The 13,976-nt window shown below is 35.2% G+C and overlaps 1 protein-coding gene across 5 annotated transcripts; it reads right to left on the reverse strand.

Annotated features, from left to right (window-relative positions):
• Positions 1-1,771: 1,771 nt before the first annotated feature.
• Positions 1,772-6,940, reverse strand: LOC129578043 (endoplasmic reticulum mannosyl-oligosaccharide 1,2-alpha-mannosidase). 5 transcript variants are annotated; one of them, XM_055466104.1, is made up of 10 exons: positions 6,459-6,940; positions 6,068-6,317; positions 5,818-5,965; positions 5,569-5,711; positions 4,320-4,905; positions 4,058-4,206; positions 3,847-3,959; positions 3,697-3,775; positions 3,413-3,600; positions 1,772-3,338 (listed from the first exon to the last, which is right to left on the reverse strand). In XM_055466104.1, exons 4-10 carry the CDS (start codon positions 5,650-5,652, stop codon positions 2,690-2,692), a joined length of 1,848 nt encoding a protein of 615 aa, XP_055322079.1. In that variant the 5' UTR covers positions 5,653-5,711; positions 5,818-5,965; positions 6,068-6,317; positions 6,459-6,940; the 3' UTR covers positions 1,772-2,689. The 5 variants fall into 5 exon arrangements, with proteins under 5 accessions (XP_055322079.1, XP_055322076.1, XP_055322077.1 ...); XM_055466101.1 differs by having other exon boundaries at positions 6,076-6,317; positions 6,459-6,908; XM_055466102.1 differs by having other exon boundaries at positions 6,058-6,317; positions 6,459-6,908.
• Positions 6,941-13,976: the final 7,036 nt, after the last annotated feature.

Consider the following 13,976-nt stretch of genomic DNA (forward strand, 5'->3'; position numbering starts at 1 on the left):
CTTTTTTTTGGTTCAGTTGACCTGATATTGAAAGGAAATAAAAAAAAACTCTTCGAGACTCACTACAATACGAATAAGTGAACATTTAAATTATGAAAAAATCTTTAAATTCGGTTCGGTGTGAGACAAAATGGCAAACTGAACAAATGTTAATTTTTAACCCAAACCATCACTATCCACTATCATCACTAACACCATCACCATCACAATCCCCTCCCCCTTTCCCACCGCGAAACGGTAGACAAAATGAATATCACACAAATTTCGCGCGTAATTTATTTTAATTAAATATAAATGTACTTATTATTTGGTTTTCTCTTCATTTATGCTAAAAAATTGCATTACTTGAAAGAAAATTCGTTTGTAAAGAAAAGCGACTGATCTTGCCTAAACAAATTAATCAAAAAATTGATTCTTTTTTTTTTTTTAATAAAAACAAATACACTACATCACAAAACGAATATATGATATATTATTTAATATCAAAATCACATACACACACAATTTTTCGTTTCTTTTTTCTGTTTAAAACACGGGTTCAAAATTACGCCACCGACGACGGTCGCGTGCATATTCAAAATACTTCTTCAATGTTTTAATATCGCGAATTGAAAAGTGAACGAAAAATAAAACCAAATTTAAAAGAAAATGAATATGAAAAATAAACACTTAACACTCGTACAGCAATAAGTTTTAAGGAAAACTGAGCATATGGATGTGAATCGTAATGGGAATGGAAATAAAATATACTATAAAGGACACACACAACACACACAAATCCCTGAACAGATTAAGAAATTTTTTTTTAAATCAATGAATGTGCGCATTTTTGTCATGTAAATTTCAAGGCTATTAGCTATTAGCATAAGGCTATACTAAACTCTTTTTTGTAAATAATTTATAATAGAACACAATTACAATTTAAAACAACAATAATAAAGAACACAAAAACTTCTACATCTTTCATTGTTTGTGAGCAGATAAACACGAAAAATCATTACTTACTTCAAATTAATCTAAATGGCAGCTGTATAAAAATATTAAAATTTAAGAAGTAAAGACAAAAAAATTACGATAAAATCATTGTGACTTTTATTCATCTCATTTTATGTGCTTTTTTTTCCTTTTCTAATCAAACGCTCAATTGCATAAATCGAAAATGATTGAACGTCTATAAAAGGAATATCATTACATTTTTCTTGGAATCGTTAATGCTCGTCAATTCGCTGAAAAACCAAATGCGATGCATCCACTTTTAGCACCAAATCCGCATTGTTTTCACAACGGATTCAAGTATATGGAAGTATGAAATAATTTTCAATGCAAATGAATTGGTACCACCCGATAAATATTTTCAGGCTGTAAGATGATAAGGTGATGACATACTTGCAACGAATCATTTTCGAAGCATCAATTCATAAATCCAATTCGATGTGACATGTCACGAACTGAAGTTGAACGGGATTCATGATTTGACCTTGCACTTCAAGGCTACCATTGAAACTGATATCTTTAAAATACGTCCAACAATGTACCATGAGTTTTATGACTTAGGTGACCAAATAAAATAATGACAAAACCACCTCCATTTACTCTTTTTGTATAGATTTATTTTTATGTTTATAAAGTGTTGTTGTTGTTGTTTTTTTTTTTTAAATAAATATTCGTTTGCACTTGGAAATGACATTTATGTTGAGTGATTTCATCCTAATGTGAAAAGAAGTTTACCATACTTACACTACGATTTAAATTTAATTAATTAATTCTTCAGTTTTGTTTTTCTTTCACTAAAAATTATAGGGTTTTATTTATTTTATTTTATTAAATGCACCCGTTTTGTTTATACATGAATACAGCTTCAAATCGGATACAATTTGGTTCAATACTAATATATCATTCTTTTTTTTCCACCGAAACATTTTTTTTTGTAAAATGTGAAGCGCTTTAAAACAGTGCAAGTGGCTCTATGCTGACGTTTACTTCAGTTAAGTAATGGAATTTTACACGCTAAATGTGTCGGTCATTTGTGCATGACTGCATCTTATTCTCGAATTTACGTATTGACAAAAAAAAACAACAAAAACAAAAACCCAATCGATTCAAATTCGAAATATTATCTTGATGTTTGTTAAACGACTATTTTTTGTTTAATTTCTGGAATATTTGGCATGATTTGTTGCTTTTTTCTTCTATAAATTTGTCTTATCTTATTTGACTGTTGCTATGCTGCATAATAACGTCCCCAAACAGAATAATTTTCATCTCTATTCTTTATTCTTCGTTTTGTTTGTAGATTTTCTTTTATATTTGGATCATTGGCAGTGAATGAGAAAATATCGCTCTTTGATCTGCCTTAAATAAATAATTTTCTTTAATTTACATAAAAAGAGGAAGAGGGAAGGAAAAAACAGAATCCAACAAAAAAAAAAGATGAACAAAACTAAATTATACATATTCTCAACGGAAAATTCGACAGCCCTAAAAAAAATATCAATAAATAACAAACCACACAGATATTATAAGCTCTTATTTTTCTGTTGCTTATTGCCAGATTTTTCGCACTACGACGAAGACGGACATGCGATTTGTATGCGACGACTAAAACTAAATTTTACAAATAAAACATTTTCTACTTCGTGTTTTCTTGCTAGTTGTGTTGCTCTGTTACTGTTGCTGCTATCGATCATAATTAATTGTTGCCAATGGGAAATGCATGCGCTTCGGAATTAAACACAAACTTTTCCAAATCGATTTCTTTACGGTCATCGCTGAACAATAAATAGAAGTATTTCAACATTTCGCCCAGATAGAACGATTCCATCATGTCACGCGGTCGTGTATTTAAAGCATTTTTCACATTACCAATGGATGTGTAGCCATTTTTCACTTTTGTATATTTTTCAAATGCATTGAATATGGTCCAGCCCATGTCTTGGTACGTTGTATTACCGGTCAATGAGTAGAAATAATACAGGCTTTCGATGAATTCAGGCCGCAATAAATTATGTGCATCATTTGATTTGACATAAATGTCCGTCTCACTTTCACCGTTCAAATTGAAGTAGACAATTTCGGGTGCCAAAAATGTTTGTTGCTTTGCATACATTTGATAGCATGTCTCCATTAGATCTTGTGCGAGGTGTAAATGTGACTCAGGCATGCCATTTGTGTAACCGAGTAGTAGTGTTCCAGGTAGGAAGCACGTAAGATGATCCATTTTTGGCTTGAAATCTTTTCCATTAATCAATTCACCGATATACACATATTTTTCGTTCGGTGTTCGACGTACCAAATGCTCGATTACCCCATCGATTGCCGCGATGTAATCCTCTATAAGACTAAAAAATTCAATTAGATTCAATTAGTGTTTTCGGTTTATTAAATTAGCAATTTAGATAATATGTGAACATACAAATCATTAGTCTTTTTGCCCGTTTGTACCCATTGCTTCAGCAGGTATTCATAGTACGAATCACCGCGCGCACCCAAAGATATTGTTGCAAAATTGCGAAACATTCCCGTGTTTGCATTTATGAAAATTGGTACCAGTCCATTTTTCTTCTCCAAATTATGCACTTTCTCGTTTATTTTGTTGATCGCCTGTTAAGAGGAAAGATGTTTTTTTTTTCAATTTGTGATTGAATATTCCAATGAATGGAGGAAAAAAAATGGAAAATAAAAGAAAAATGGCCTTACATTTTCAAATGTTGGATCATTCGTAATCCGGCTCAAATCTCGGAATTCCAACTGAATGGTTGTCACCTCACTTGTAGAACTGTGGGTTAGAACGTGGGTAATAAGAAACTTTTTTTTTTATTAGAATAATAAAAATATTTTAATAGTTACCTATCGGGTGACCATTTCGGAGAATGTGCCACCATTGTGGCTAGGTTAACATCACTGTATGGTATTCCAGACGGAGAGCTGAATGCTGGCATCAATCGATTACCCAATTCAGTCTGTAATTCAATGAAAATTTGTCGTACGTTGCAATTTGATCAATGTTTTCATAATTTGGCGAAAATTCCGTTGAAAAACATAAATGTTGACAACTTACTGCTTTCGTCAAAAACATTTTGTCGCCGGACAAATGGTATGCGCCCAGTAAACCGCCAAGCACGCGAATGGTAACTTCGAATAAATTTATGTCACGGTTAACGTCCAATTTCAAATATAAATCCACCCAATTTCTGGCATCTTCATATTCTGTTGATTATATTTAGAGAAATGACGGTCAAGATTTATGATAATATTCAAAAAATTCTATAAAAAATGTATTTCAATTCCGAAATGATAAAATCGCATAGGGATGCACCTACCTTCTTGCATATTCATGATGTAAAGTGTGTCGAGTGCATCGACAATGGTAAGACCTAAACCGAACCAATCATGTGAACCCATCGAGATTGGTTTTAGATTATCGTGACCCCATGCGAATTTTTTGTATCCGGTCCAAGCGTGTCGCGCGGCCGCAACAACCGCCCGTTGCCGGTCATTGGTGGGCCCTTTAAATTCTTTAAGTTTGGGTACATCAACTGCTGCATCGATTGCATTATTTCGTACATTTTCTACGTTATCAATCACATTATTTGCCATCACATTGTTGCTGTCAACGCTATTCACCGCCTTTCCATTTTCTGCTACATCAACACCTAATATTCCATTGTTCAAATCAATTTCATTATCATCCTCATTTTTATTTCGTTTGCCACCATCGATTGCGGTCAAATCGTTATTCGATTGATCGCGTATCGGTGTTATTTGAATGTGATTTGCTGAATATTCTTTGTCGCCGTAATCATTGTTTCCTTGAATCGAAGGTATCCACAGCAAAAGTATTATGCAGAGTCCTGAGATCACAACTATTATGATATTTCGCTGGAGTCGCGACAATTGGTTCCAGTACTAAAGTAAACAAAATAAAATGAAACAGAATCCCACATTGAAATTGGTATACTTGATTGAAATATATATGTTTCTTGCGTGCATTGTGTATTGTGCATATTTTAAATTAACAAGTGCTTCAAACCGTCATATTTTTGATCGTTTGCCAAAATTAAACCGAAAAAAAACATCAACACAATTAACCCGATTGAAGTATGAACAGTCTAAATAAATTGCAAAATTCACGACTAGATGCTATGCCATATTTATATCTAGTTCATTTGAATATGCATCCTTGTCTGTTCAAACTAGCATGAAGGCGTCTCAAGTACATTTGTCACAGATGAATACACACATCACTGCAAAACCGCAAATTCCCCATGCTATGCTCATTGAATACAGTTTCAATGAGTCATGCAATACTTCCAATAGCAATTTTAAAATTTAATTTTATCAATCGAGACAAAAATAATAAAATAAAATCAAAACCTTATCTTGAAATTTGATCTATATATTAAATTCGTATCATTTGTCACACAAACTCATGCAATAACATTCAGAAATCATCGTACGAATTGATTCATAACGGAAAACGTGCTATTTTTCTTCTTTGAAAATTGAAGTTTCTTATCTTAGTATTTCACGGTTAAACATTTGCGATATCATTTAAATGAATTGACTTACACGTCGACAACTCTTTTTGCCTGGCGCAACATTTGTATCGGTTGAAGCGATTGGCACAAAAATGTGGTCGTTTTTACCATGCATATTTCGTAAAATCTAGGAGGGGGAAGAGGAATTAACAGCTGCAAGCGCGCGATTTTAATCTGAAAATATGAATAAAATCGATTGGGGTTAAATTCGAATGACAAATTGATGACAGTAATTCAAATTGCCAGCACACAAATCGGAAATGCGGTATGTAATATTTACTTATGGACAATCTGTGGATCTGTGTACACACGGAATTTTGAATGAAAAACAAAATACAGATGAACCTGGTTGCACACAGCGAATAGATATTCGCTATATTCAATACTGTGTCGATTGGATATTCATGTTGGACAGCTCATCTCCGAATCTGAAAAATGATTCAACATCAATTTTCGTTTTGTTCAATTAATTCGCAATTTTCTTGGAATCAATCGATTTATATTCTAAGATATGACACACACACACGTACAAACACACCGACTCTCTTTTTTTTAAACAGCAATTACAGCAATCCATTGATTCACTGGCAGTGAATAAAACACATTCAAAATTGTTCATTCATATTGGCATGTAGAGGCGGCAAAATTTCCATTTGAATGGCTATGCATGTTCTTTACTTTTTTTGTCCTCAATTCAATTGATTGCACATCAAGAATTTTGGTTTGTGACACAGAATTGAAAACCAGTGTCACACCACAAGGGACGAATTTTGATGGTAGCTAATAACGAAAAATTAGTCGGTCATTTCACTGTTTTGATCCTTGTTCCTTGTGTTCACAAACAAATTGACCGTGAAATGTTCCGTATTCACAACGATACTAAATGCAAATACACAAAAACTTTTACTATTTAGATTTTACCGTCATTCACCGTTCGTCGTCGTTTTGTTGTTGTTGTTGTTTTTCTTCTTCTTCAATCGTCAATATTTCGATTGAATCCCAATGTTCACTTTGTTGACTGGAGCCCGAACGATGAAAAAAGTTGACTACTCTACAGTGTTCTGTTCTGTGTGGTGATGGCAGACATTTGGCTATGTCAGTCAATATGTCGTATACTTTATCATCGTATGCGTGTATGTAATCGTCCAAAGCGGGAACAAAAATACCCACAATTGTAAATACGTGGAACAATGAATCACATGTATCCCACCGTTTAAATGATCTTCTTTTCAATTGAATGATGTATTTTTTTTTCAACAACCTAAAACTATAGCACAGATTGTTTTGTGAGAGAGAGAGCCGTACACAGTATTTTTGCGACCATCAATTTGAAAGATGTACTTATGTAGGTGGTTTGAAGTTGGTAAATCAAAGTGTTATTGACATCTGTACACAGAAACGTCAACGTTCAGCCAAGAAATACTCTGAAATACTTAATGGTTTCAAGTACGTACTTCACAGTGGTATTGATTTTTCTGCTGTACTCTGTATTACGGCGCCAATTAAATCAAATACAAATGTATATTATTCTACTCTGCTGTATGATGAATTAAAAGTAAACAACAAATTTCAAAATGAAATATGGCTTTACATTAGACAAATTAAATTAGAGCACTTTTTGTGCGTGCCTATGAAATAAGCTCGGCGACGACGTTGGCAGCAAAACAAACTAAAGTTTCAAAGCAATTAAAATTACTGTTCATTCATAAGTTAACATTAAGTGTAATATTTCATTCTGAATCAAACAGAAAAAACTGCATTTTTTCGGCCGGAGTCATACAACTTTGACAGCATACCTGTAGATTGAATTTAAATATGCAAAATCATATACACACAGAGAGAAAAACGCTCGGAAAAACGACATGGAGAAGAAAATAAACACAAAGACACCAAACCGAATCCAACGAATCAGTGAATGAAAAATGAAATTTTCTAGAATTAGCTGCAGGCTTTGTTATTGATTACTATCAAACAAGAATTATAAACATTATTCAACCGTGTATTTGGCACATTTACATAATTTACTAAAGTAAGAACGGAGAGAGAAAGAGAGAAGGCAAGAGAGCAATGACTGAAACCCATCTCCATGAAATGGCCTTTTGTGACGTTGTCTAAAACTTTTTCACCCAACTAAAGACTATTTAAAATTAAATGCTTTGCTTTTATACCGCTCGCGTCATTCAACAATAACAAATACACGGGCGAACTTTGAATTGAAAGCATTTTGCACGAACATGTTTTCATCGTTCGACACCATGCAATGAAAATGAGCGAACACCAGGGAAAAAAGCAACGACGAAAAATTCATCACACTGAAGTGAAACACAGCAAACGAAATAAATAAATGAAAAGAAAAAAAGAAAAAAAAACACATCAACAACGAGAAGAAATAAGAAGAGCAGCCACAAATACAAAAACAGCAACAATAAAAGCATGGAGAATGAAGATGACAAGAAAAACGTTGCACACAGAGAGCGCGTTTACTGGCAGTTTTCTAGTTCTTGTTAATCTTGACTGGATGAAGTATTTGTTTGTTGTTGCTGTTGTTCGGTGCGGATGAGTGCGAAGTTCACAAGTATGCAGTACACGCCAAGCAATGGAACAATAATTTATTTGTTTACCCAGCCAAATGAGACTAATTAAATTCTATGGCTCATTTCAAATGACCCACTGCACTCAAGCTGAATGTAGACAATTTTTCGTTGTTGTTTTTGTTTTTTCTATGTTCACGTGTGACTCTCCCCATTTACCCCATTTAAAATGTTTAAATTGATGCTGATGATTCTTTTTCTTCTTCTCCCGCGGTGCCAATTGAATGCACGAGAATCTCTGGTTTCCGTGTCAGCACCAAAGTAACCAGCTGAAATAGCAACATCAACTACTAAATTTAAACGAATTTATCGTTTCATTGTTCGATGGCCGGAAGAATGAGAGAAGGATAAAATGAACGAGCAAAGAATAAAAAATGAATGGGTCCATCTTCATTCGCTTTGTTGAGATGGTTCGATAAGTGTGGATTTTACGGTGATGTAAAACCATCGAAATATCGCTGAAACGCGACCAAAAACACACATATCCGATTATGCGCACGTATATTGTGAAGTAATGACATCTCTTTGCGATAAGATGATGAAAAACAAATAAATGCCATTTATGTGATGAATTTGCATTTGTTGAGTCAACACACGCGAAAAAGAGTGAACGAGTGAGAAAGGGAAAAAAAAGAGCAAGGGAGCACAGGACGGGTGGTGAGTTATGGGAAGAGATGGTAGATTGGCAAAAAGCACTTCTGGTTTTTGCTCCATTTTTCATCGGTACACCGCACCTAGTTTGCTGGGATTAAATTACACGAAGGAAAATGCCTTTTCAACGTAATTATGAATGGATGCTTTATGGCTTGTTATGCATTCAGTGTTCGATGTTCAGTATTCAGCTGAGAAGCAGCACGATGTAAAAAAGGACTAGACAGCTGTGTGCGATAAATGATAAATCGTATCTCGCGAAGAGAGCGATATTGATAAAACGAGAGCGGGTATACACAGCAATAGCAGCAGTAGCAGAAGCAGGAGCAGAAGCACCAACAACATCAACAACAAACACATCACCACCATCACCAGAAGCAGCTATTTGCAGCCGTTAAATGAAAAACAGGAGGACTTAAGTTGATTATTTGTTTACTTGCGATGTTTGTTTATTCACGTCGCTTCAATCGAACTATTTGTCTTCTGCCGAAAACCTCACATACACTCGAAAAGAGATTGCAGAGTGGTGTGTGAGAGAACGAACGGAAGAAATGGTGATGACGAGAGGGTAGAGTGGGGCGAAAGTGTAAGTGGCCAAGCATTCAACGCTCACTAATTATTATTGATAGTAAAATGTCCAGCACCCAAATTAGAATATGACACGGATACGAAGCGGACACTGTACAATGTGCACACATTCCAATCCATAAGCCATTGATTAAACATTACATAATCTTATTAGGCTTCGTAGAGGCTTCGATGCTAGCCGCATCATATCTCTCTCTCTCTCTCACTCTCTCTCACCCGCATACACACCGAGCCGATGTGATTAAATACTTCAAACCACTTTAAATCAATGGACCGTTCTCAATCATGAAAACCGATGAAATTGGATGTAAACAATATCAACTCCAAACACATGGGCGCATCATAATTATTCACACGTTTTTCTTACAGCTTCTTCCATTTTTACCCAGTTTTCCTTTGTCTCTCCATTCTTCCGCACACTTTGGAAATTGTTTGCCGAATTCAAAACACACTCTCTTCCGTCTTCTGCACTCCCCTCTTCTTGCGTCATCATTCCATCGTCGTCATCATCATCATCATAGCCAACGGTTGTTTGATAGATGGTAAGGAACCATCGTTTGGTTGCCAGAAATGTGCTTCAAGCAAAACACTGAAGGTCACTGGGATATTTAATTCGATTAGACATGAACGTTTCATTGCTGCTGTTGCTGCTGAAAGCCAAGAAAAGTTCAAATTAAAAAGGCTGATTCTTATCTCTTATTGGTGAAAGCGAGTCTTTTGGCACCGCCAACCATTTATGTCGTCATTCAACAGTTGTCGATTATCGTTTTCATACACATTGTACGCGAGCCAAGAATGCGACAAAAAAGCGCAAACACACACACACATATACACATCTCAAGTGAAAAATGTGTGAGAGAGAAATAGAAGGAATTCGACGACATCCAAAAAACCATGCAAAATTGTATTATTTTTCGTGTATGTGTGTCTCCATTGCGCGCATTTTAACTTTGCACTCCGTTCCGAATTGTTCGAATCAAGTCCAAGAAGTTTAATGTACTTCGTAAGAGACATTATAGCGTAAGTTCGTGTCGCGGAGACAAAAGTTAAATCATGTCGAACAAATAAGAAAGTTATCGAACAAAATACAGAACTGCGGCGTTTCATTCAACGACTTTTTCGATTTGCAGAAGGTTTTTCGCCCTGTCGAAAATTGGAGCGCATCGGCACCTTTTGTGCCCTCGAGAAAAATCAATGTTTGGCCGTTTTCTCTCATTCTTCATCTCAATCTCCACCTCCTTCGTCGCTTTTGTTTTATGTCCTTTTGTTTAAAGAAGGATTTAAATATTATTAGAATGCTAATGTATTTGGAATAACCAACAGCCCAAATGAAAAATTAAAACGGAACTAGGCTCATTACGTTGGCACAGTCGACAGATTTTAATGTAATTTAAACCGTACTTTCGATCGATTTCGATATTTAAGAAAATCACCGTGTCGTGGACTTTTGCATTAGTTTTAAGTTTTTTTTGTTAATTTCAATTTCATATTTGTTTCATTAATTTCTTCCAATTTGCTCATTTAGTTTGCTCATGCATTGTTCGGTCAAATCACCGAACGCTGAACGCACTCACATTTGCTTTCGTTTCAAATGCGTTCTGCGACTTGACTGACATTTCGTTGTGTGTTTGTGTGAGTAACATTCGGGCAAAATACCAATACAAGGGTAAGCGTTGTGATACAGTGACAATTCAGAGAGAGAATCAAAATGAAATCAGTTCTTCGTGAGTCTCAGCACAGGACAGTTCCTTATTGAATTGGCAGTACAAGTTGTGCGCAATTTAATCTGAGTTCGCATTGATACTCGATACACGGAAAGTTTCCATAGTTATCAGCACAAGTTGTGCACCTTTTGTTTAAGAAATCTCTCTGAATTGGCCAGCGCTACAGTTAGACAGCTAATTTAGTAGGTTTTTTGAATGAAATAAAAGTGAAACATCGCGAAACTCGAATTGGCTAGCTCTAAAGTTTAGACGGCTGATTTGAGTGTTTGTCTAAACGTAAGTTGAATCGCACGTAAATTCAAGTTGAATTATTGCGTCGAGAAGTTCTCGTTGGCCGATTAAAACTTCATGTTTGACAAACATTCGCCTGTTTCAATACCTTTCTCTCGATTCCATCACGCAAAATTTCACGCTTCCACACTCAAACACACAATCGAAGGAACATTCATACATCAAATCACCACAAGCATTCAAAAGAACAACATTTGAATAAATATACCAAAAACAAATCGACGCATTTTATTTTCTTCATTTTGAATCGACTTTGGCAGCAATAAAAAGGCATATTGCTCCACACACCGAACAAACAACGCTTCCGGTGCGAATTTTGTAATGGGAATAGTATCTAATTAACTTGAATTTTGAAAAGCTTCCGCCACTCAAAGTTCGTCCAGCATCAGGCACCATGTCCGGACATTAGCCGAATTGCCGCACAACGCCGTATCGCCCAGTTAAATTAATGCCTACAAGTAATTTCGGATTTGCCAAATGGATCATTTTGACAGAGAGAGAGAGAGAGAGAGAGAGAGAGAGAGAGAGAGAGAGAGAGAGAGAGTTAGAGAGAGCGAATGAGACAGGAAAAGCGACCGAATATTGAAATTAGGAAGAAGAAAAAAATGGTCCAACCACCAATATCCCTTTGCAACTGTGTGTCTTTCTCTCTTTCTCTCTATCCTTTGCACTCGCCTACTGACAATGTTACACGACATTATAACGAATATAATTCAAGTTTGACGACGTTCGACTAGATTGAAGTACCATACTTTGGTAACATGGCTTTGACGGTGGGCAAGGTCAAATTGAATTTGTTCTTTTGCTTTCCAAACTTATTCATATTTTGTGAATTTTCACAATGCAATTTAGCGGTCAAACCTGGAAATTTTGACCGTTCCTCTGGTGTTCGTGCGTTAGAGATGTGATTTACATTGAAATTCCCAATGTTTGCTTTTTGCTCCTTCATTTTTTATTCATTTCTAATTAGCGTCTGGAATCTTTTGCCATGAATTACTCATGTTTGTTTGTGGAGGTAATTTGGTCGCTTTAAACATTCGTGCAGTGATTTATTACCATAAACTTCAATACTCTCTCTTTCTTTCTCTCTCTCTTTCTCTCTCTCTCTAGACATTACTTTTCCTCCATATATTACGCCAAATCAAAATCTTTTACGTTTATTTTCTTCTTCTTCTTCATTTTAAATTCGGCTTTTAAATATTTTTTCATTTCACAAATTAATATGGATTAAATATTCAAATAGGTTTCGAGATAAAACTTTGTTCATCGTATAACCGCACCATCAGCAATACAAGATATATATCGCTCAAAATACAATTTATTAAAAGCAGACAAAATTGATTATCCAAGTAGAATGTTGTTGTTGCTTTCATTTTCTCTTGTCCGATGAATATGTTGTTCCGGCAGACGCAATGAACTCGGTGAAATGTACTTACGCTAATGGCAAAGTTTGCTATTGAGAGAGCTTAGATTGTTTTCGCCCAGTGCGTCGGCTCAAAAATACCAATATGGGTCGAAATTTATGAACAGTAATATGAAAATTTATTAAATCATCGATTATGTCGTATACAAATATTCAACCATTTTCACCTGGAATTATCGGCCGAAAAAAAAACTGATTGACCGCAAAAAAATCAGTTTCAAATGGTAATGCAAATTCCAATCAAACGTGATAGTATGGCTTGGTGCAAATATTTTTGTGCAAATTACACATTGCTAGTAATTTGAGCTGCAGGCGAAATTCCGCTTATAATCTAGTCGGTTTTTCGTCTGAAACTCAATTTACTAGGCAAAATATAAGACTGGGCGCCTCTACCAGTCGAAAATCCGCCTAAGTGTGGACTTTTATTTTTCACTGTGCATGTTTTATTGGCCATTTCAATTATCGCAATACTACAGTTCTATGTACTTGAGCTCCCGAAAAAAAAATGCTACATTCCGGCACGGAAAATTCCAAACCCTATTGATACTGTGCAACAAACTGTTGGTGCATTGTACACAATTGAACAATGTAAAAATCCATTCGATTTGATTATTGATTACCCTTTTCTCTTCTATTCTCGTATCTCGTTCGGAGCGTAACGCTTTACATGACCACCACAACAATGGTCGTTAATAATGGCTGATTCACTTATATTTTTCATGCTTTTTCCAACTTTTTCTTCGTACGATGTTCTTTTTTTTTCTTGTGCAACAGTACTTAATATTTCTCCTAGTGCTCTAGATAACAGTAGCATTTCTGCTAGATTTATCCATTATAGTCGTTTATAAATGAAAGCAGAACAACAACAACAACAACACCGACGTGAAATCTCTGTTAAATATTGCAGAGCATACAAAAATATTAGTTTGTAACACGGTTGTTCACTAAAGAAAACACATCGCATCTGAATGCATTGACGGTGCAGCAGAAGAAGGGAAAAGCGTTGTTTCTAGAACTATCGTTTACAGCAGTTGTTAATTAGAATACAGTTTCGTCAGCTAAGTTGCGGCAATATTTAAAATTACATGAATAATAAACATTTTAATGGAACATAATCAACATGGAAATGGTGAGAGAAAAGTATGCGAAAATTCAATGATGAATTTTAGAT

Source organism: Sitodiplosis mosellana, unplaced genomic scaffold (assembly GCF_009176505.1).
Source record: "Sitodiplosis mosellana isolate CC-2019 unplaced genomic scaffold, AAFC_SMos_1.0 Smas_scaffold_6226, whole genome shotgun sequence".
Classification (NCBI taxonomy): domain Eukaryota; kingdom Metazoa; phylum Arthropoda; class Insecta; order Diptera; family Cecidomyiidae; genus Sitodiplosis; species Sitodiplosis mosellana.